The following is a 22,829-nucleotide window of genomic DNA, read 5'->3' as shown; positions in this document are numbered from 1 at the left end:
TCAGCTGTGCACTGCATACTGAAACGACGGTAGTCAACGGAACAACTCTTCGCGGGAAAATAATTTCTATTCGGTAAAATTATTTCGCTAGGTTGGGATCATTTTATTTTAATTTATTATTACGTAACTTTTGAGGATTTACGCGACATCGTGCGTTCTTGGAGATCGAAATAAAAGAGAACGCGATTGATCACCGTAGTCAAGATGGCCGCTCGTACAAGTGCTTCCCTATTTATGAATGGAAGACGCAACAGTCGCGATCACGGGGAAGGGGAGACCGCGTGCTATTTTAAAACTCGCACGAATGGACAGCGACGTCGCCGAGGTATGTTCTTTTTCGTTGCCATCGGAATCTACTTTGGAATCGATTTTGTTCAATTTAACACTTCGACTGACATATCACCCATATATGGGTGACAGGATTTACCACTATGATACTAGAAAAATTAATTCTCAAATTAAGACGTCGAGGGAAATAAATTTCAATAGGGTTTGTGAATTTTAACAAGGTTACGAAAATGAGTAAACAAATTTTAGGTTATGTAGCTTGCAATGGTGTAAAATCAAAATTTTGGTATATTCCTAGCAAACGGCCCGTTCACCGATCGGGGTGAGTTATACGTCTAATTCAATACATTATTGATATACATTTCATTATCTGCGGAAATTTGTTATTTTTTTATAAACTTGTCGTAAAGTTATAGTAAAAAAGTAAGGTTAAGTATATTTTGACAAATCCACAGGTGGAAACAAGTGACTGTCGTTACTCTGTTCAAAATGCTAGCTAGTCAACTGCTAATTTGTTAAACATTTATCGAATGAAATTTCTACTATTTCTGCTAATATTTCATTGAATAAATCACCATTTTTCTATTAGGTACATTTACTAAATACATAATGGCTCAGGCATTCGATGAAGTTACTCTTCTTAAAAATATAAAATATCGATAGTATTATATGTTATAAAAAAGATTAAAAAATGTGTAGCATGCCTCCGAGTGGTTTCAATTTAATTCGTGTAAGCATCGGTAATGGGATCTTCAAAACCGACGCTGTGATTAATTTTCAAGCGACCTCTGTGATATTTTCTATGACAAAATGTTGATTCATCGATCTCGACAATCTACTCTACTCTTCCAATCGCTGAGCAGTATTTTTATTTAATTTTAGTTATATAATAATATGACATTGCTCGTAATTATATGTTAGTATATATGTTAATTTTAAAACATCTATAGCTGAGTTTGTTTTTAGAAAACCACGTTCTTTGCTTTGCAAATATCTTTATATTACGATGTCTTTTACGTTTAGTTTGATCGACAGATCCTGGAATAGTTATCCTGCATTGCCAATTTTCATAACATTTCCACGTTGCAGATAGTACAAGAAACAGAAGAAAAGCAGAAATTGTTTCGGTAATCATTTGTTTCAACTGTCATTTCTGATTTTCTTCTGTTTCTTGTACTTTGTGAATTTTGTTCAACTGTGCTATAAAAATGAGCGAATTAGTAGTTCCAGAAGCGTGGACCTTATTTATATTGCACGAATTTTGTAAAAATAAAGCAGCTTTATTAAAATTTTTGCAAGATAAAAAGTTGATTGCCAAAAGTCTTAATTGTCCACTGTGTGGAAACGTAATGAAATTAGACAATGAAAATTGACGTTGTAGAAAAACAATTGCAGCATCTCTTGGTGCTTGCAAACGAAAGCGAACTTGTGATGTAAAAATATGTGTAAAACGTGGAACGTGGTTTTCAAAAACAAAGCTTTCTTATGAAATGGTATTAAAATTAACTTACGATTTGGGCGTACCTAACCCAGACCTAACCCAGACCTAACCCAGATCTAATCCAGATCTAAGCCAGACCTAACTCAGACCTAAACCAGTCCCTAGATCTGGGTTAGGTCTGGATTAGATCAGAGTTAGATCTGAGTTAGGTCTGGGTTAGGTCTGGATTAGATCTGGGTTACCTCTGGGTTAGGTCTGGATTAGATCTGAATTAGATCTGGGTTAGGTCTGGGTTAGTTAATAATCCAAATTATCTTAACTCTTTGCACTCCTATGTCGAGTGTGATTCGACATCAATTTTGATCTCAGGAGCACCTTCGTCAAGTCTCACTCGACATTCTTTCAAGTCCAAACCAAACAGATATCATACACTTGGAAATTACAAAACACAACAACAGTGTAAATAAAACACTTATTTTAACAGGTAAATTTCAAATAAAACACTTAGAAGCATTGTTCGTCAAGTCCCATTCGACATTTTTTCGAGTCCAAACCAAATCATACACTTGGAAATTACAAAATACAACAACAGTGTAAATGAGACCTAACCCAGACCTAACCCAGATCTAATCCAGATCTAATCCAGACCTAACCCAGCTCTAATCCAGATCTAATCCAGACCTAACCCAGACCTAATCCAGACCTATTCATAAATTGCAGTTTCTCAATAAGCTAAAGTAGTACTTGTTATTCGAATCTTTATGCAGTGATACTTGTTCTAACAAGTTGTTTATTTTATTTCTGCGCTCTAAATTCATAATATTATAACATAATATTAAAAATTAATTTTAAACAAATTTCTTTACACATTAGTTAGTCTTTCACAGTGCAGTCATTTTGACTGCTTTTGGGCAATATAGGTATATACTAAGTTTCAGTCTTTCTAGCGTTAATTGTCCACAGTGTGGAAACGTAATGAAATTAGACAATGAAAATTGGCGTTGTAGAAAAACAATTGCAGCATCTCTTAGTGCTTGCAAACGAAAGCGAACTTGTGATGTAAAAATATGTGTAAAACGTGGAACGTGGTTTTCAAAAACAAAGCTTTCTTATGAAATGGTATTAAAATTAATTTACATGTTAGTCCATAATTTTGATCAATATCAGATTGTACGAGAATTACAATTGAATAAAAATACTGTTTCTCGATGGAATTATTTTGTAAACCAAGTTATGACTGATTGGCTACAACATTCATGTGAAGTACTTGGTGGATCAGGTAAAATAGTAGTATTAGACGAATCTAAGTTCGGACGAAGAAAATATCACAGAGGTCATCGTGTAGAGGGACAATGGGTTTTTGGAGGAATAGAAAGAGGAAGTGGAAAAATATTCCTAGTGCCTGTTGAAAGTAGGGACACAGAGTCCCTGCTTTCAATAATTAAACAATGGGTGTTGCCTGGCACAACAATTATTTCAGATTGTTGGAAAGCCTATAACATCTTAGAGAAAGAGGGGTACAAACATCTTACCGTAAATCACAGCTTACATTTCAAAGACCCAGAAACAGGCGCTCGTACAAATACGATAGAAACTACGTGGAGGCATAGTAAACACTTTTTGCCTGAATATTGTCCGTTAGTATTTGTAATTTTGCACGTTTTTTAATATTTTCTGTAACATATAATACCATAAAATTTTCTATTTTTAGCAAAAAAGATCATTTCATTGGGTATTTAAGCCACTACGTATTTTACAAATTTTCCAAGCAAGGAAAGGATGATTTATTTAACCAGCTATTAAAAGAAATTGCAGAAATTTCATTTGATTCTACAGAAAACCAAAATATACCAGACCTGGATGATAATGAAATTTAATAATAAAAAAAATTTAATCCAACGCACTGCATACAGTAGTAATTTATTATATTCTCTACCCGTAAACACTGTTTGGGGGATGGGCAACATTTTTTGCTCTTGCTGAATACACTGTCTACCTACAAGTACTGTCTGAGCTGGTCTGAGTTATATTGGGGGGTAGGAATTGTTGCGGCACATACTGTCTACCTGACCGACTCATGCAAAGTCTATCCGTAATAAAATGATTTTTATGCATACGCATTCTACAAATTCCCGGTTCGGCAATGTAGCATTATCAAATTAGATCAATCATTTATATTTGTAACATGAACATAACAACGATAGTCACTTGTTTCTATCTGTGAACCTGTCCAAAAAATGTACCTAACCTTACTTTTTTACCGTAACTTTACGACAAGTTTATAAAAAAATAACGAATATCCGCAGATAATGAAATGCATATCAATAATGTATTGAATTAGACGAATCGAATGACGTATAACTCGCCCCGATCGGCGAACGGGCCGTTTGCTAGGAATGTTCCAAAATTTTAATCTTGCAGAATATTATACAGTTTTCATCTGGCTGTGAACGTGTTGCACAAGTTGCATTTGCCCCGAAGATTCTTGGAAATAAATCTGGACGATGGATAGAAATATCAACAGATTCGAAGGGTATTGTAAACACTGGTATATTCATTTCTACGAGTATAAACCAAAGTAATACAATAATAGTAATAATATTTATAATATAATAATAATAATAATAATAATAATAATAATAATAATAATAATATAATCACTAATATGAAATACCAAGTTTGTTAAATCGTTGGACTGTGTTAATAGAGATACGCACTATTTCCAGGACGATCAATCTTCCACCTCTTTAAAAATCAACATTTACAAAATAATTTGTAACAACCATTTATGTGTTAAATTTCTCTTAACCACGAAACCATTCACAAAGGTGATAATTTTAAACGAACAACGATAAAACAAATTTAACTAAGAGCTGTGTATTGTAACGTACAACTTAGAAGAAACGTATGCACTAGATTTTGCCAGAGTTCTATAACGTTGTAAATTATATATGAAAATATGCTTTTAGAAATTTTACTGTTGAACGAAGCACATTAGACTAGAATATCCCTTCGTATCTAGACAAGACGATATAATTATAAAATCCAATGAAGAGAAAGGTTTTTAAAAAATAGTTGTTACACATTTTTATTAATTAATATAGAGATATACGGTAAATACATTACAGTTCTCAAAAATGAATCAATATATTACCATATTCGTTGATTAATTTTAATTCAGATGCATACGTCCCTTTCACTTTCCATCAAAAGACGGACGAAAAAAAAAAAAACACCTAAACTGCCTAAAAAAAAAAATACGAGGTTTTGATCTAAAGTACAATGTAAAAGATTAAAATGCCTTTGCTAATAATAATGCTACTCGAGTCAGGACTATGCACGAGCTTCATACGTAGCGTAAAGAAAAATAAACGAAGACCGATTAAGAATTTAAAGGAAACAAAATTATATGGTTCTCTGAACACGCATACAGGTCGTTAGTTTTTGAAAGCCTTGATACATTGGTAGATCTTCCTGTTTCCTGTCGTAGAAAAGCTACTTATACTGTAATCAGTTTAGGTCACAAAACAGCGTCGTCGATAGTTTATAAAGTATACGTAGCAAAAGTGTTATATAAATCGGTGGAACGGTATCGACGCGATCAGAATCAGGACGATGAAAGTTTTTGACAGAGCGCACGTACCCCAAATACGTTTTTTTTTTTTATAAATAATGGATCCCCCTCCTGGATGAAGGCGTCCGTTGAAACAATCGTAATAAACGTTTTACCGCGCCGTCGTGTTTGCACCGTTCGTGTCCACACCGAATACCGACGATGATATTTTTTAATCAAAGTAGCGAGATCGGAGGCCCGACGGCGAAGGTCCAGCCTAGTCGTCGTTTACCTCTATAGGGATACTGGTCGTGAAAGTTGGCGTCTCCAGCTCTTCGTGTTTCTTCATTTTCATGCTCTGCAACACGATAATGCAATTTTTTAGTAAATCGGATTTGAAGCGTTAAAAATTATTCTTGCGAGAGTTGTTATGTAAACGAAAGGAATTCGAACAAGGAAACCTTTAACAGGCCTTGTGTTAGACACTGGAACATTCGATGGTCGGTCTAGGAGAATGCGGTGGTAATCCCTGGGAAAAATTTTGATGGGAGATTCTGGGGGCCAAAATAAGACGAAAATCAAGAATACCAATTTGTTGATTGAGGCTTCGTTAAAAAGTTATTAACGTTTAAAGTTCCGTCTGTGGAACGGCGCATGGTGAATGAGAACCACTATCATGCGCGCGCAGCCGTTCGCAGATTGCCGTTCTACGGGCGGAACTTTAAACGTTGATAACTTTTTAACGAACCCTCAATCAACAAATTGCTATTCTTGATTTTCGTCTTATTTTGGTCCCTAGAATCTCCCATTATAATTTTCCCCGGGGGTGGCCGATGAAATATACCCTCTGTCCCAAAAATAACCGGAATGGCTCTAAAAATAACAGAAGTAGTTGGAAAATCTTGTCAAATATCATTTGTTTGTTCAAAATATTCTCCCTCGACAGAAATACAACGTTTTGCACGTTCGAAAAGTGCGTGAAACGATTTTTTTTATGTGTCTGATTGGAATTGAGTTGAGAATCGTCGTTTTTTTGTTGAATATGTTCAACTGACCCAAAGCGGTTTCCTTTCATCGCCAAATGCAGCTTAGGGAATAGAATGAGGGAATAAAACGAAAATCAAGAATATCAATTTCTTCACTGAGGCTTCGTTAAAAAGTTATTAAAAAATTAAATTACAAAAATTTCAAATCGTTCTGAAAAAATTATTTTTGGTTGCGGGAGTCAATTGCAATAATTTTTGATGAATAGACCCACCCCCGAAATGCTACCCACTTTCGAGAAAAAAATTCGAGTAGATACTGAAATTTTTAGACGAAATTAACAAATTTCAAATTTTACTAAAAAAATTATATTTAGTTACATGGGTCAATTACAAGCATTTTTGGAGAATAGACATACTCCGAAATCCTGCTCATTTTCGAGAAAAAAATTCTTTACAGAAAATCTAATGTGAGGCCAGAAATGCTTCCCCGATATTTCATGAGTGTCTTTGAAAAATCGTAACTTCTGCATGGATAGAAGAATTTTAATGTTTCGAAATGCAAACAACGCGTATTTTAATGGAGAATATGTAGAAATTCCAACAATATTGAAAAAGTTGAGTAAAGTGAAAAAAAACCACTAAAACTGGTCCAATTTTCAAACGGACATAATTCCTGCAATAGTAAAGGTATCTCATTGAAATTTAGTATGGAAATAGAGCTCATGAATACCTAAAAAAAAGTACTAGACAAAACTTGCGTAGGACATCAAACAAATTTTAAAGAAAAATCGAAAGCGCATGCCTAAATTTTTCGGTAAAAAAAAATTTCAAATCGTTCTGGAAAAATTATTCTCGGTTGCGGGAGTCAATTGCAATAATTTTGGATGATTAGACCCACCCCCGAAATGCTACCCACTTTCGAGAAAAAAATTCGAGTAGATACTGAAATTTTTAGATGAAATTTAAAAATTTCAAATTTTACTAAAAAAATTATATTTAGTTACAGGGGTCAATTGCAAGCATTTTTGGTGAATAGACATACTCCGAAATCCTGCTCATTTTCGAGAAAAAAATTCTTTACCGAAAATCTAATGTGAGGCCAGAAATGCTTCCCCGATATTTCATGCGTATGTTTGAAAAATCGTAACTTCTGAATGGATAGATGAATTTTAATGTTTCGAAATGCAAACAACGCGTATTTTAATGGAGAATATGTAGAAATTCCAACAATATTGAAAAAGTTGAGTAAAGTGAAAAAAAACCACTAAAACTGGTCCAATTTTCAAACGGACATAATTCCTGCAATAGTAAAGGTATCTCAATGAAATTTAGTATGGAAATAGAGCTCATGAATACCTAAAAAAAGTACTAAACAAAATTTGCGTAGGACATCAAACAAATTTTAAAGAAAAATCGAAAGCGCATGCCTAAATTTTTCGGTAAAAAAAAATTTCAAATCGTTCTGGAAAAATTATTCTCGGTTGCGGGAGTCAATTGCAATAATTTTTGATGAATAGACCCACCCCCGAAATGCTACCCACTTTCGAGAAAAAAATTCGAGTAGATACTGAAATTTTTAGATGAAATTTAAAAATTTCAAATTTTACTAAAAAAATTATATTTAGTTACATGGGTCAATTACAAGCATTTTTGGAGAATAGACATACTCCGAAATCCTGCTCATTTTCGAGAAAAAAATTCTTTACCGAAAATCTAATGTGAGGCCAAAAATGCTTCTCCGATATTTCATGAGTGTTTTTGAAAAATCGTAACTTCTGAATGGATAGATGAATTTTAATGTTTCGAAATGCAAACAACGCGTATTTTAATGGAGAATATGTAGAAATTCTAACAATATTGAAAAAGTTGTTACTTGACCCCGTAAAGTTAGAAAAACCCCATAAAAATGGTCCAAATTTTCAAACGACCATAACTCCTACAATAGTGAACATATTTCAATGAAACTTTTTTCTAAAGTAGAGCTCATGGGTACCTACAAAAAAGTATTAAACAATTTTTCTGTAGGGCGTCAAACAAAATTACTAAAAATAAAAAAGGAATTTTTAAGAAAAATCGACCTAAACTTTTCGACGAAAAAAAAAATTTCAAATCGTTCTGAAAAAAATATTTTCAATTGCAGGGGTAAATTACAATCATTTTTGGTGAATACACATGCCCTTGAAATCCTACCCACTTTCTAGAAAAAAATTCAGTATGGTTGAAACTTTAAACGTTAATAATTTTTTAACGGAGCCTCAATCAACAAATTGCTATTCTTGATTTTCGTCTTATTTTGGCCCCAAGACTCTCTCCCTAAAATTTTTCCCAAGGTTGACCGAGCAGTCCGTATATGTATAGAAACGGTCGAGAGCACTTGTGAGAGAGGCAAAGGTTGAGCATGGATTCCTCTACCGGCGAGTGCGACAGATGTCGCCACGTTCTAAATCACGTTTCACCGGCGCGTACTTTACCTGTTGCAACTTGTAATGATTAATAATATCCTGATCGGCCGGGCAACTTTGCAAAAAGGCGTCCAGCCTGTACATATGATGCATATACCGCCACAAATGCACCAGAGTTTCCGGGATCTCGAAGTCCGCGAAGTACATGCCGGCGACCCTGATGTGTTGCAGCCGTGGCATCAGCTCGCAGTCGAAACAGCACATCGTGTCGCCCGTGAGGAAGCGCGTGCCTTTGCGGCCCAGATGCTCGTCGATTTTGCGCAAATGTGCCATCAGCGACGAGGACTTTGGGTCCTTGTCCTTGTCCTTCGCGTTCAATAGTAACAGTTTTAATTTCTGGAAAAGAGATCGCGACCGATTAGAGGCTGGCGCCGACTTGGAGAAAGTAACAACGAGTTTCTCGTTAAAATAGCTCCCGGTACTTATACGTACGCTGAACAAGTTCTCGACGAGGGTAGCCACTTCTTTGTCCTGCACGAAGAGATTGTGCCCGCCGGGAATGTTCTTCATGATGTGACGTTCGATTTTCTCGTTCTCCAATATCGCGTCGCCGTTGTCGATCAAAATCGGCGGCGGTGTTGCTTGGAAATTGGTACGAAAATCCGGCGGCGGTTTTTGCATATCGACCGTGGTCACTTTCAGCGAGATCGTCTTCAGCTCGGCGAGAAGATACAGATCCATGAAGTACTCCTGGCAGAAGAGGCAAGCACCCTTTCGACGACCATCGATGGTAGATGCCTGTAAACATATCGATATTTTTTTATTTCATCTTGTTGTGTATTTAATAGTAGACCTTGCGCAAATGTAATTTATGACCAGACGATCGTCCTGATATATATAACCGCGATAATGCAATTCTCTAGCGAGAAAGCGCTCGAGAAGCTTCGCCACCTGGCGGTAACATCGCAGTACTGCTACGGGCGAGGTAAAATTGATTTTCTTTAACATGTCAACTTGAGAAGTCATTGTTTTAGTTCCACTGTTAAAAGTTTTGTCACCCATGTATATATAAAAGAATAAAATAACCCAGACCTAACACAGACTTAATTCAGACCTAACCTAGACTTAATTCAGACCTAACCCAGACCTAACCCAGACTTAATTCAGACCTAACCCAGACCTAACCCAGACTTAATTCAGACCTAACCCAGACCTAACCCAGGCTTAATTCAGACTTATTCCAGACCTAACCCAGACTTAATTCAGACCTAACCCAGACCTAACCCAGACTTAATTCAGACTTACTCCAGACCTAACCCAGACTTAATTCAGACCTAACCCAGACCTAACCCAGACTTAATTCAGACTTATTCCAGACCTAACCCAGACTTAATTCAGACCTAACCCAGACCTAACCCAGACTTAATTCAGACCTAACCCAGACCTAATTCAGACTTATTCCAGACCTAACCCAGACTTAATTCAGACCTAACCCAGACCTAACCCAGACTTATTCCAGACCTAACCCAGACCTAACCCAGACTTAATTCAGACTTAATTCAGACCTAACCCAGACTTAATTCAGACTTATTCCAGACTTAATTCAGACTTAATTCAGACCTAACCCAGACTTAATTCAGACTTATTCCAGACCTAACCCAGACCTAACCCAGACCTAACCCAACCTAACAAACCTAGGTACTTGTAAACAATTATGGAAACTCGTTACAGTCTTTATAAGATATATTGTATATTAAATATCTATTTTTTTATATTTAATAGCTATGTTTATTAATATCAATTTAGTTTATGATTTCATGACATGTACATATAATTTACTAGCATGCCCCTTGTACAAAAGCAATTTGTGACCAGACGATCGTCCTGACATATATAACCGCGATAATGCAATTCTCTCGCGAGAAAGCGCTCGAGAAGCTTCGCCACCTGGCGGTAACATCGCAGTACTGCTACGGGCGAGGTATCGTGCGGGCCGAATACGCGCATGCGCGCGCAAGTAGACTGTCGTACACAGGGGTCGCGTGGTCTGCCAAACAGTCGTACACATGAAATCTTTGCATATAAATTGCATGTTAATAACGCGCTTCTGAGACATGCTACATAGCCTATGTCCGTCCTAGAGTATGCAGGAATAACGTGTCAAAATTTGAGGAAGATCGGTTCAATAGGTCTTGAGTTTTGCGCGAACATAAAAATCTCTCTTTATATAATAGTATAGATTCTTACACAAGATAGAATTGGCAGCCAAAACCAAGGCACACTTATTCGACTGTCGCGCCGCATACCGTACAAAAACGAAAACATAAAAACATAAGAGCTCACGAATTTTTTTTTTTGAATGGCGCTAAATTTTGAACATTCCAACATCAATAAATACTCATTTCATTGAAAATGTTATTATAGGTGGTAAACTTGAATATAAAATTGTAATTAAAGTTATCACGAATGAATGATATCGAGATATATGTGTTTTCAGAATGTTTTGTCGAGTTTGTTAAACACGGTATTACTATTCGCGACGAAGTCGTGAAACTTTCCAGCACTTGTTTCTTTATCCTTCGCTCGGCTATGTATAAATGGTTCTAATCTTGTTAAATTAATATACGGTCCGTGCAAATGCGTCGTCGTCGTCGTAACCGACTCGTTCATATGCAAGGTATTCGGCACAACCCTGGGAAAAATTGTAATGGAAGATTCTAGAGACCAAAATAAAAAGAAAATCAAGAATATCAATTTTTAAATTGATGCTTTGTTAAAAAGTTATTAACGTTTAAAGTTCCTCCAGTTCTGAATTTTTTTCTCGAAAGTGGGTAGGATTTTGAGGGTATGTCTAATAACCAAAAATGATTGTAATTTACCCCCGCAAACGAAAATAATTTTTCCAAAACGATTTGAAATTTTTGAATTTTGTCGAAAAATTCAGTACCTTATCGTATTTTTTTCTCGAAAGTGGGTAGGATTTTGAGGGTATGTCTATTCACCAAAAATGATTGTTATTGACCTCCATAACCAAAAATAATTTTTCCAGAACGATTTGAAATTTTGTAATTTTGTCGAAATATTTCACACCTTCTCGAATTTTTTTCTCGAAAGTGGGAAGGATTTCGAAGGTATGTCTAATAACCAAAAATGATTGTAATTGACCCCCGCAACCAAAAAGAATTTTTCCAGAACGATTTGAAATTTTCTTTTCGCCGCAAAATTTGAACACCTACTTACTCCCTATTAATTTTTCTTAAATATTCGTTTTTGATTTTTAGTAATTCTGTTTGACGTCCTACAAGAAAGTTCCCTAATACTTTATTGTAGGTACCCACGAGCTCTACTTCAGAAAAAAGTTTCATTCAAATATATTCACTACTGTAGGAGTTATGGTCGTTTGAAGATTGTACCATTTTTATGGGGTTTTTCTCATTTTGCAGAGTCAAGTGTCCACTTTTCGAATATTTTTGCGATTTCTATATATTCTTCACCTAAATACGCGTTGTTTGCCCTTTAAAACATTAAAATTCTCCAATCCGTTCAGAATTTATGATATTTTAAGGAAGCATTTCTGGCTAGAAATCGTATTTTCGGTAAGGAATTTTTTTTCTCGAAAGTGGCCATGATTTCGGGGGCGTGTCTATTCACCAAAAATGATTATAAGTGACCCCAACAACCAAAAAGAATTTTTTTAGAACAATTTGAAATTTTTTAATTTTGTCGAAAAATTTCACACCTTCTCGAATTTTTTTCTCGAAAGTGGAAAGGAATTCGAAGTTATGTCTAATGACAAAAAATGATTGTAATTGACCTCCATAACCGAAAATAATTTTTCCGGAACGATTTGAAATTTTTTAATTTTGTCGAAATATTTCACACATTTTCAAATTTTTTTTCTGGAAAGTTTAGTTTTCTAAGAAAGTACCTCATTCCATTTAAAAAAAACAAAGTTGACCTTCATATATCCTTGACGCGTCCGTCTACGAAAAAACTAATAACCCAAGAATATGTGGGGTTATTTTTATTGAGTGGTATGCCTGGTGAGTGGAGTGTGGTATGAAGGAGAATGGGTGTTGGCAGCGCTGGTGCGCGAGAGCGACGACGCGTGAAGTCCCTTGTATGGAAGAGAGCGTGATGCGCACGTGGTGAGAAATGTATTAAAATATATACGTTATATTGTTAAATAAGAAAGGGACTCATAGATTTTATATTAATTTAATCGCTGTCTTTATATCGATGCATATTTGAGCGTTTTAACCGTAAATAGATAAATAGATAAATAGATGAATATTATTAAATAATTAAGTAACAATTTTTTTTTTATTGATATTTCTTTATTTCAGGAATCGAGAAAATAGATCACTTTTTTTTAGATTCTGTTTAGATGTTTTAAAACTCTTGTACTGGATTTGAAGCTGTTCAAAAGTGATTCAACTATTGTTTTAATAATTTTAATAGTCCTAATGAGGTAGAGCAAAATTTATTATCATCAGAATAGCTTAGCTAATTAACTCTTTACCGACCGGTAACGGTTGATAAATCGGCTATCGGTCGGTAAGCGTTGGCCGGTAAAACAGTTGATTGATAGGCTCTCAGCCGGTAAACGTTGGTCGGTAAAACAGTCGATTAATAGGCTATCGGTCGGTAAAGTGTTAATAATACTGTCACGAAAGGTATTTCGGTTAAGTTATTTGGTTCAAAGAAACAAATCGTATGATACACGAACAATTATTCTCAAAGTCATATTTTTCGAGATTTATGGACTGGTCTAGACCTCAGCTATCATGTCACGATAATAAAAATATTGTTTAATATGCAGTTCCATTCAAGAAAATTTCGATGATTTTGAAATCTCGAAAAATATTACTTGGAGAAAACACTTATTGCATATCAAATTTGTCCATTTAAATCAAACAATATTTTTTTATCATAAAGAAATGTTTAATTTGTCCATTTAAATCAAACAACATTTTTCAGTCATAAAGAAATGTTTAATTTGTCCATTTAAATAAAACAATATTTTTCTATCATAAAGAGATATTTAAAATGCTCCAGTTAAACGCAACAACCACTAGATAGAAAAATATTGAATTTTAATTCACCAGTAAAATTTTCATTGCTTGATAATTCGTCCCACGAGTGTGTATTATTGCTTTGGATTCTAATAAATCTTATTTACTTTCTTCGTCTTCGACATCGACCACAGATAAAGAAAGTTCAATTTGAAGAATAGAAATGCAACTTTCCCCCGGGTTATATGAAATTGGGAGAATTCGATTCAACCTCATATAACAGGAAATTTCGTTTTTATTTCTCTTGCATTATATTTAGGGCATCATTTGATATATACGGAAATTTTGTTTAGTACTTTTTTTAAGGTATTCATGAGCTCTATTTCCATACTAAATTTCAATGAGATACCTTCACTATTGCAGGAATTATGTCCGTTTGAAAATTGGACCAGTTTTAACACTTTACCGACCGGTAGCGGTTGATTAATCGGCTATCGGTCGGTAAGCGTTGGCCGGTAAAGAAGTCGATTAATAGGCTATCGGTCGGTAATGTGTTAATATCGAATATGTATAAAAATAATTTTCCAGCGGCTTTAGTGTCATTTTTTCTTTTTGTTACGTTCTTTTTGTCAATTACGATTGTTGTTTAATGTCTTCTGCGCCGAAATTTGTACATTTGACTCCCTCATTCGACTATATACCCTTTGTATATTAATTTGAAATTGCTTGGATGATCAAAAAGACAAACACAATAAAACAAGAAACGATCTAACGATATCGAAGAGCAAAGGAATATTACACGTTTTGCATTTATTTTTAGAAAAATAAAAAAAAAAGAATCAGAAAAAAATTAATGATATTAAAAAATTTCTAGTAGGAAAATGTTGGTCGTAGATGTTTGGACAAATGATGGATCGGTTGAATTGTCGAGGCTAAACGTAATACTGTTTCGTTATCGGTGCCCCACGATGTAATGAATCTGTACATTAAAACAACCAAGTCGTAAAACCGGATTGGACGGGCAGAAAACGGTAATCTGTTTTCTCTACTTGATTGGACAAATTCGAGAGAGTATCTAGAATACTCGCTCCGCTCTCATTTTTCCGATGTCACGGTTTATTTATCCGCCTCGATGACGCAGCACACTTTCTTTCTTACAACGGAAATATTCACTACCGCTCGTAAGTATTTGCCCACCCAGTATTTTCATGATATATTAAAGTAACAACATTGTTTAACAATAAAATTATTTGTATTTAAATATGTGACTGGGGACAAACTGCATGTTTTTTTATTTGTCTAAAAAGGGTATAGCCGAACAAGGGGGTCAAATGTGCCCTTGAACCAAATGTGACATACGATGGATCCATCGATAGAGCATCAAGAAAAAACGTTCTGTGCCAAATTTTAACCCTCTATCTTGTTTGGAAGGGTAGTTATTGAGAAAATTCGGATTAACGAGTTTGTGCCTATTTCCCCTATTTAATCGAGTAGAAAAATTATGAAAAAAATCTGGTGCATTGTGGTTATTGAGATACGTGTTTGAGAATTTTTTCCGATTTTTCGATTCCAAATCCTGGGCATGAAAAATTAAAAACGCAGAAAAATACCGATTTCGTATTGAAGCTTTCGAGACACTAGATTTATATAATTACTGTCAATGCGTATTGTCATTGGTTATGTCCCTGAATTTTTTCAGATTTTTCGATTCCAAATCCTGGGCGTGAAAAATTAAAAACGCAGAAAAATACCGATTTCGTATTGAAGCTTTCGAGACACTAGATTTATATAATTACTGTAAATGCATATTGTCATTGGTTATGTCCTTGAATTTTTTCAGATTTTTCGATTCCAAATCCTGGGCGTGAAAAATTAAAAACGCAGAAAAATACCGATTTCGTATTGAAGCTTTCGAGACGTCGATTAGAATATAATGTTTATAAAATTAATAAAAGATTTATCACGTGGAAAAAGAATAAATTGATTTTATGCCTAAACAATTAAGATATAAAGAAATAAATCTTTTTGCGACTCTTAAATTCAACTCTGACTTCGTTTCTCGATATTTATAACCGTTTATTATGATCCTTGTAATAGCAGACTACACATCAACTGAAATAGTAGATACGTCGCTAATTTTAGGTGAATGTCACGGAATTATATGTATAGCTACCGCATGCTCGTTCCAAACCTTTCTAAATCGGTGGATCATGAAAAGTGAGAGCTTTCCAGATCCAATGCCATTAGATTTCTTTTTCTTAAAGCACCTTAAGGGGTTAATTACCTTTATGACATTCAAAAAATCAATTATCTTTTCTTCTAATTTATCTATTCTTAAAAATAGTTTTGGAAAAATTATTTTTAGTTGCAGGGGTAAATTACAATCACTTTTGGTGAATAGACATACCCTTAAAATCCTACGCACTTTCGAGAAAAAAATTCCTTAGCGAAAATCTAATGTGAGGCCAGAAATGGCACTCGAAAATTTCTTGCGTATCTTTAAAACGTCATAACTTCTGAACGGATTGAACGATTTTAATGTTTCGAACGGCAAACTACGCGTATTTTGGTAAAGAATAAGTAGAAATTCTAAAAAAAATCAAAAAGTTGATCCTTAATGCCGAAAAATGAGAAAAACTCCATAAAAATGGTCCAACTTTCAAACAGCCATAACTCCCGCAATAGTGAATATATTTCAATGAAACTTTTTTCTGAAGTAGAGCTCATGGGCACATACAAAAAAGTATTAGACAACATTTCTGTTGGGCGTTAAACAAAATTACTAAAAATCAAAAACGATTTTTTAAGAAAAATCGACGGGGTGCCTAAATTTTTCGGCGAATAAAAATTTCAAATCGTTTTGGAAAAATTATTTTTAGTTGCAGGGGTAAATTGCAATCATTTTTGGTGAATAGACATACCCTTAAAATCCTACGCACTTTCGAGAAAAAAATTCCTTAGCGAAAATCTAATGTGAGGCCAGAAATGGCACTCGAAAATTTCTTGCGTATCTTTAAAACGTCATAACTTCTGAACGGATTGAACGATTTTACTGTTTCGAACGGCAAACTACGCGTATTTTGGTAAAGAATAAGTAGAAATTCTAAAAAAAATCAAAAAGTTGATCCTTAATGCCGAAAAATGAGAAAAACTCCATAAAAATGGTCCAACTTTCAAACAGCCATAACTCCCGCAATAGTGAATATATTTCAATGAAACTTTTTTCTGAAGTAGAGCTCATGGGCACATACAAAAAAGTATTAGACAACATTTCTGTTGGGCGTTAAACAAAATTACTAAAAATCAAAAACGATTTTTTAAGAAAAATCGACGGTGTGACTAAATTTTTCGTCGAAAAAAAATTTCAAATCGTTTTGGAAATATTATTTTTAGTTGCAGTAAAAGTTTATTACTATTATATACTGTCATTTATATTACTCCATTTGTGTATTCTATAAATATGTAACCTATTTTTCATTGCCTATATCTCAAATAAACTGTGTTCATATAAACTACACGTTCACTCTAACCCTGCTGCGCCATCAAAACGAAAATTCAGCTCGGAGTGCAATCAGGACACATTAATAAAAAACTGTACAAGCGCTACATAGACTACACATCAAATTCAACGGGCTACTCGGGAATTAGACGATGTTTTTGCGAATGTGAAAGTGATAACAGGACAATTGGATTGTTGCTCCCATGTAGCTGTGATAATTTATTATCTATCGCATGCCAGATATACTTCAAAAATAATTAAACCTGCAGAAATACTGAATTAATTATTTGAGAGTGAAAAAGTAAATCCTGTAATAATTGATGATAGAAAAAATTGAGAAACGAACCAAGCTATTAATGGCAATAAAAATAATAAAAATGATAGCAGGTAAACTTTGTTTAGATCATTTATTTTAATTAAAGCAAAAATATTTAAGGAATATTTAAAATACAGACATAAATAAATAAATAATATATATCAGAAATAAATTCAGACAAAGTGTTGGCAATATCGCGGATACTTTACCAAAATAATCACGTATTTGAAACTACATATAGCGACCGGTTAAAAAAGTATCTAAATAAACATATTTTAATTATATCTATTTTAAAAGCATGTACAGCGTTTTTCCGTATGAAAAATTAGAAAATATGAATTAATAATTCTTTAACAATTTTTCCAAAAAATCGGAAAAAATTACGCATTAATAGTCATAACGTTACGCTATAGCTGTAAAAATATGAACATGGTCACGTAAGTAATTAAGCCAATATAAAGCTTTTTCACCATTTTTTAATCATTTTCTATTTTTTTGACTACGTTCCACATCTTCAAAAAATCGGAGAAAATTACGCATTAATAGTCATAATGTTACGCTATAGCTGTAAAAATATGAACATGGTGACGTAAGTAATTAAGGCAATATAAAACTTTTTCACCATTTTTTAATCATTTTCTATTTTTTTGACTACGTTCCACATCTTCAAAAAATCGGAGAAAATTACGCATTAATAGTCATAACGTTACGCTATAGCTGTAAAAATATGAACATGGTCACGTAAGTAATTAAGCCAATATAAAGCTTTTTCACCATTTTTTAATCATTTTCTATTTTTTTGACTACGTTCCACGCCTTCAAAAAATCGGAGAAAATTACGCATTAATAGTCATAACGTTACGCTACAGCTGTAAAAATATGAACATTGTCACGTAAGTAATTAAGGCAATATAAAACTTTTTCACCATTTTTTAATCATTTTTTATTTTTTTGACTACGTTCTACACCTTCAAAAAATCGGAAAAAATTACGCATTAATAGTCATAACGTTGCGCTATAGCTGTAAAAATATGAACATGGTCACGTAAGTAATTAAGCCAATATAAAGCTTTTTCACCATTTTTTAATCATTTTCTATTTTTTTGACTACGTTCCACATCTTCAAAAAATCGGAGAAAATTACGCATCAATAGTCATAATGTTACGCTATAGCTGTAAAAATATGAACATGGTGACGTAAGTAATTAAGGCAATATAAAACTTTTTCACCATTTTTTAATTATTTTTTATTTTTTTGACTACGTTCCACCCCTTCGAAAAATCTGAAAAAATTAGAGATTACTAACTCTTTTGAGAGCTTTATACTAAATAAAAACAGACGTGGTCACTTGATAACTTCGACAAAAAATCGCCGGTTAAAATATTTTCGAATTTTTTAAAAATCGAATTTGCATCCAAAAATTCTAAAAAAATTCTCGAATATGTACATCGATCGATAGAATAACCATGATTTTTTTCATAATTTTTGATTGAACGGAACGGGAGATATTAAGGATAAACCAAAAAATGATTTTCACCCTGTAAATACCCTTGTAGTAGAGATACCGGGTTGAAGCTTTCTGAAAAGTGGTTTTTTCAAACCATCTATCCAGTGGTATTAACCCCCGTTCAATTTTTAACCATCTAAAACTACCATGAATTTACAGATTAACGTCTTTTCTTTACAACGACTCTTCAAAAGTTGATGTGAATTTTTTTTGTCACTATTTTATTCCACTTTGAATATGGTGCATGCAGTTACCATTGCAGTACCCAACGATTACTATTAAATTGATATACAAAAAATTACTGATATTTACTGGTATTTTTCTTTTAAATTAAAATCAAAACTGATAAGCATTTAACGAAAAAGTTGGGTAAAATTGTTAATATTGTAAAAGAATTGCTCGATATTTTGGAAGGTACCAACTAAATACAATTTACAGAAATTAAATTAAAAACCCAAACATTCGACAAATGGCGCGTATTTAAAAAAATACACATAAAATTACACTAAATTTTTGGAATCATTCTTTACAACAAATTGGAAAATTCGGTAAAAATGATGGACAATATAAAAATCCATGGCACGTGTTTAAAAAAATACACATAAAATTACACTAAATTTTTGAGATCATCCTTTACAATAAATTGGAAAATTCGGTAAAAATGATGGACAATATAAAAATCCACGTTTCTTTATTAGTATTCTTACTATAATGCTCACAGCGCACGCGCGTGTTGCTTACGATAGGATCCAGCAGGCAATGGGGCGTAGATATTGCACGCACGCGCGCACGCTAACTTCCCGTTCCGCTCGCGCGTTGCCAACTTACGGGATCTCGAAGTCCCTACTTTTATTTCAATATCCAACAAGTATTTTAACACATTACCGACCGATAGCCTATCAATCGACTTTTTTACCGGCCAACACTTACCGACCGATAGCGTATTAATCAACTTCTTTACCGACCAACGCTTACCGACCGATAGCCGATTAATCAACCGCTACCGGCCGGTAAAGTGTTAAGATATAAGAATTTATAAAACATAGACTTCAGTTTTTTTTAGTTTTCTGCGTTGTTAAACATGCTTTGTATCGGCGCAATTCGAGTAAATGAATTGAAACTCGGCACATTGCCAGCTTCAACCGAAAACGTCGTTTCTATTTTCACCCCGTTTCAACAATTGCCTTAACCTCGCGCGAACCACGATTTTCTTTGCTCGCAAAATGAAATTTTTGGCGATTTCGAAAATAATAAAAACTGTACATTGATTTATACGTAACATTTGTTCGATTAAACAATAATTTTTAGTCTAGTTTCTTCTAGTTTATCGTAAATAAATTGATTATATAATTTTTGAATTGTAATCTTTATTACGATTTTATAAATGAAATTTCAATAGTTTTGTTTTGTTGTGCATAAGATTGGATTTGTATGTGGAACGATCATTTTTAAAATTTTTATCTAAAATGTTTATAACAATTTGAACCTTCGTTTTCTATTGGCGTTCAAGTTTTCAATTTTGAACGAATTGGAGGGTTATTTTCAAAAGTTTTATGCAAAATTACAAATTTTAACATTGTTTTCCAATGTTCGTGTGTGGTTTTAGAGGGCAAAATAAGACGAAAATCAAAAATATTAATTTCTTGACTGAGGCTTCCTTAAAGAGTTATTAAAAAATTTCAAATCGTTCTGGAAAAATTATTTTCGGGTGCGAGGGTCAATTACAATCATTTTTTGTCATTAGACATACCTTCGAAATCCTTCCCACTTTCGAGAAAAAAATTCGAGAAGTTATGAAATTTTTCGACGGAGAAAAAAAACTTTCAAATCGTTCTGGAAAAAATTATTTTTGGTTGCGAGGGTCAATTACAATCATTTTTTGTCATTAGACATATCTTCGAAATCCTTCCCACTTTCAAGAAAAAAATTCAAAAAGATGTGAAATTCAACAAAAATTACAAAATTTCAAATCGTTCTAAAAAAAATTATTTTTGGTTGCGAGGGTCAATTACAATCATTTTTTGTCATTAGACATATCTTCGAAATCCTTCCCACTTTCAAGAAAAAAATTCAAAAAGGTGTGAAATTCAACAAAAATTACAAAATTTCAAATCGTTCTGAAAAAAATTATTTTTGGTTGCGAGTGTTAATTACAATCATTTTTGGTCATTAGACATATCTTCGAAATCCTTCCCACTTTCAAGAAAAAAATTCAAAAAGGTGTGAAATTCAACAAAAATTACAAAATTTCAAATCGTTCTGAAAAAAATTATTTTTGCTCGCGAGGGTCAATTACAATCATTTTTGGTCATTAGACATATCTTCGAAATCCTTCCCACTTTCAAGAAAAAAATTCAAAAAGGTGTGAAATTCAACAAAAATTACAAAATTTCAAATCGTTCTGAAAAAAATTATTTTTGCTCGCGAGGGTCAATTACAATCATTTTTTGTCATTAGACATATCTTCGAAATCCTTCCCACTTTCAAGAAAAAAATTCAAAAAGATGTGAAATTCAACAAAAATTACAAAATTTCAAATCGTTCTAAAAAAAATTATTTTTGGTTGCGAGGGTCAATTACAATCATTTTTTGTCATTAGACATATCTTCGAAATCCTTCCCACTTTCAAGAAAAAAATTCAAAAAGGTGTGAAATTCAACAAAAATTACAAAATTTCAAATCGTTCTGAAAAAATTATTTTTGGTTGCGAGTGTTAATTACAATCATTTTTGGTCATTAGACATATCTTCGAAATCCTTCCCACTTTCAAGAAAAAAATTCAAAAAGGTGTGAAATTCAACAAAAATTACAAAATTTCAAATCGTTCTGAAAAAAATTATTTTTGCTCGCGAGGGTCAATTACAATCATTTTTGGTCATTAGACATATCTTCGAAATCCTTCCCACTTTCAAGAAAAAAATTCAAAAAGGTGTGAAATTCAACAAAAATTACAAAATTTCAAATCGTTCTGAAAAAAATTATTTTTGCTCGCGAGGGTCAATTACAATCATTTTTTGTCATTAGACATATCTTCGAAATCCTTCCCACTTTCAAGAAAAAAATTCAAAAAGGTGTGAAATTCAACAAAAATTACAAAATTTCAAATCGTTCTGAAAAAAATTATTTTTGGTCGCGAGTGTTAATTACAATCATTTTTGGTCATTAGACATATCTTCGAAATCCTTCCCACTTTCAAGAAAAAAATTCAAAAAGGTGTGAAATTCAACAAAAATTACAAAATTTCAAATCGTTCTGAAAGAAATTATTTTTGCTCGCGAGGGTCAATTACAATCATTTTTTGTCATTAGACATATCTTCGAAATCCTTCCCACTTTCAAGAAAAAAATTCAAAAAGGTGTGAAATTCAACAAAAATTACAAAATTTCAAATCGTTCTGAAAAAAATTATTTTTGCTCGCGAGGGTCAATTACAATCATTTTTTGTCATTAGACATATCTTCGAAATCCTTCCCACTTTCAAGAAAAAAATTCAAAAAGGTGTGAAATTCAACAAAAATTACAAAATTTCAAATCGTTCTAAAAAAAATTATTTTTGGTCGCGAGGGTCAATTACAATCATTTTTTGTCATTAGACATATCTTCGAAATCCTTCCCACTTTCAAGAAAAAAATTCAAAAAGGTGTGAAATTCAACAAAAATTACAAAATTTCAAATCGTTCTGAAAAAAATTATTTTTGCTCGCGAGGGTCAATTACAATCATTTTTTGTCATTAGACATATCTTCGAAATCCTTCCCACTTTCAAGAAAAAAATTCAAAAAGGTGTGAAATTCAACAAAAATTACAAAATTTCAAATCGTTC

General features: G+C 33.3%; 1 protein-coding gene across 1 annotated transcript in view; it reads right to left on the bottom strand.

Annotated features, from left to right (window-relative positions):
* Positions 1 to 4,379: 4,379 nt before the first annotated feature.
* LOC122397150 (chloride intracellular channel exc-4) overlaps positions 4,380 to 22,829 on the bottom strand; it is a 57,616-nt gene continuing 39,166 nt past the window's right edge. The window contains exons 2-4 of the mRNA XM_043396082.1: positions 9,163 to 9,468; positions 8,740 to 9,066; positions 4,380 to 5,640 (exon numbers count right to left, since the gene is read on the bottom strand). Of these exons, the coding sequence (XP_043252017.1) occupies positions 5,560 to 5,640; positions 8,740 to 9,066; positions 9,163 to 9,468 (714 nt within the window). The 3' untranslated portion in view covers positions 4,380 to 5,559. The remainder of the gene's footprint in view (positions 5,641 to 8,739; positions 9,067 to 9,162; positions 9,469 to 22,829) is intronic.

Source organism: Colletes gigas, unplaced genomic scaffold (assembly GCF_013123115.1).
Source record: "Colletes gigas isolate AHSC1104 unplaced genomic scaffold, ASM1312311v1 Colletes_gigas_Sc00009, whole genome shotgun sequence".
NCBI classification, from domain to species: Eukaryota; Metazoa; Arthropoda; class Insecta; order Hymenoptera; family Colletidae; genus Colletes; species Colletes gigas.
This window is presented reverse-complemented; position numbering and strand designations above follow the sequence as displayed.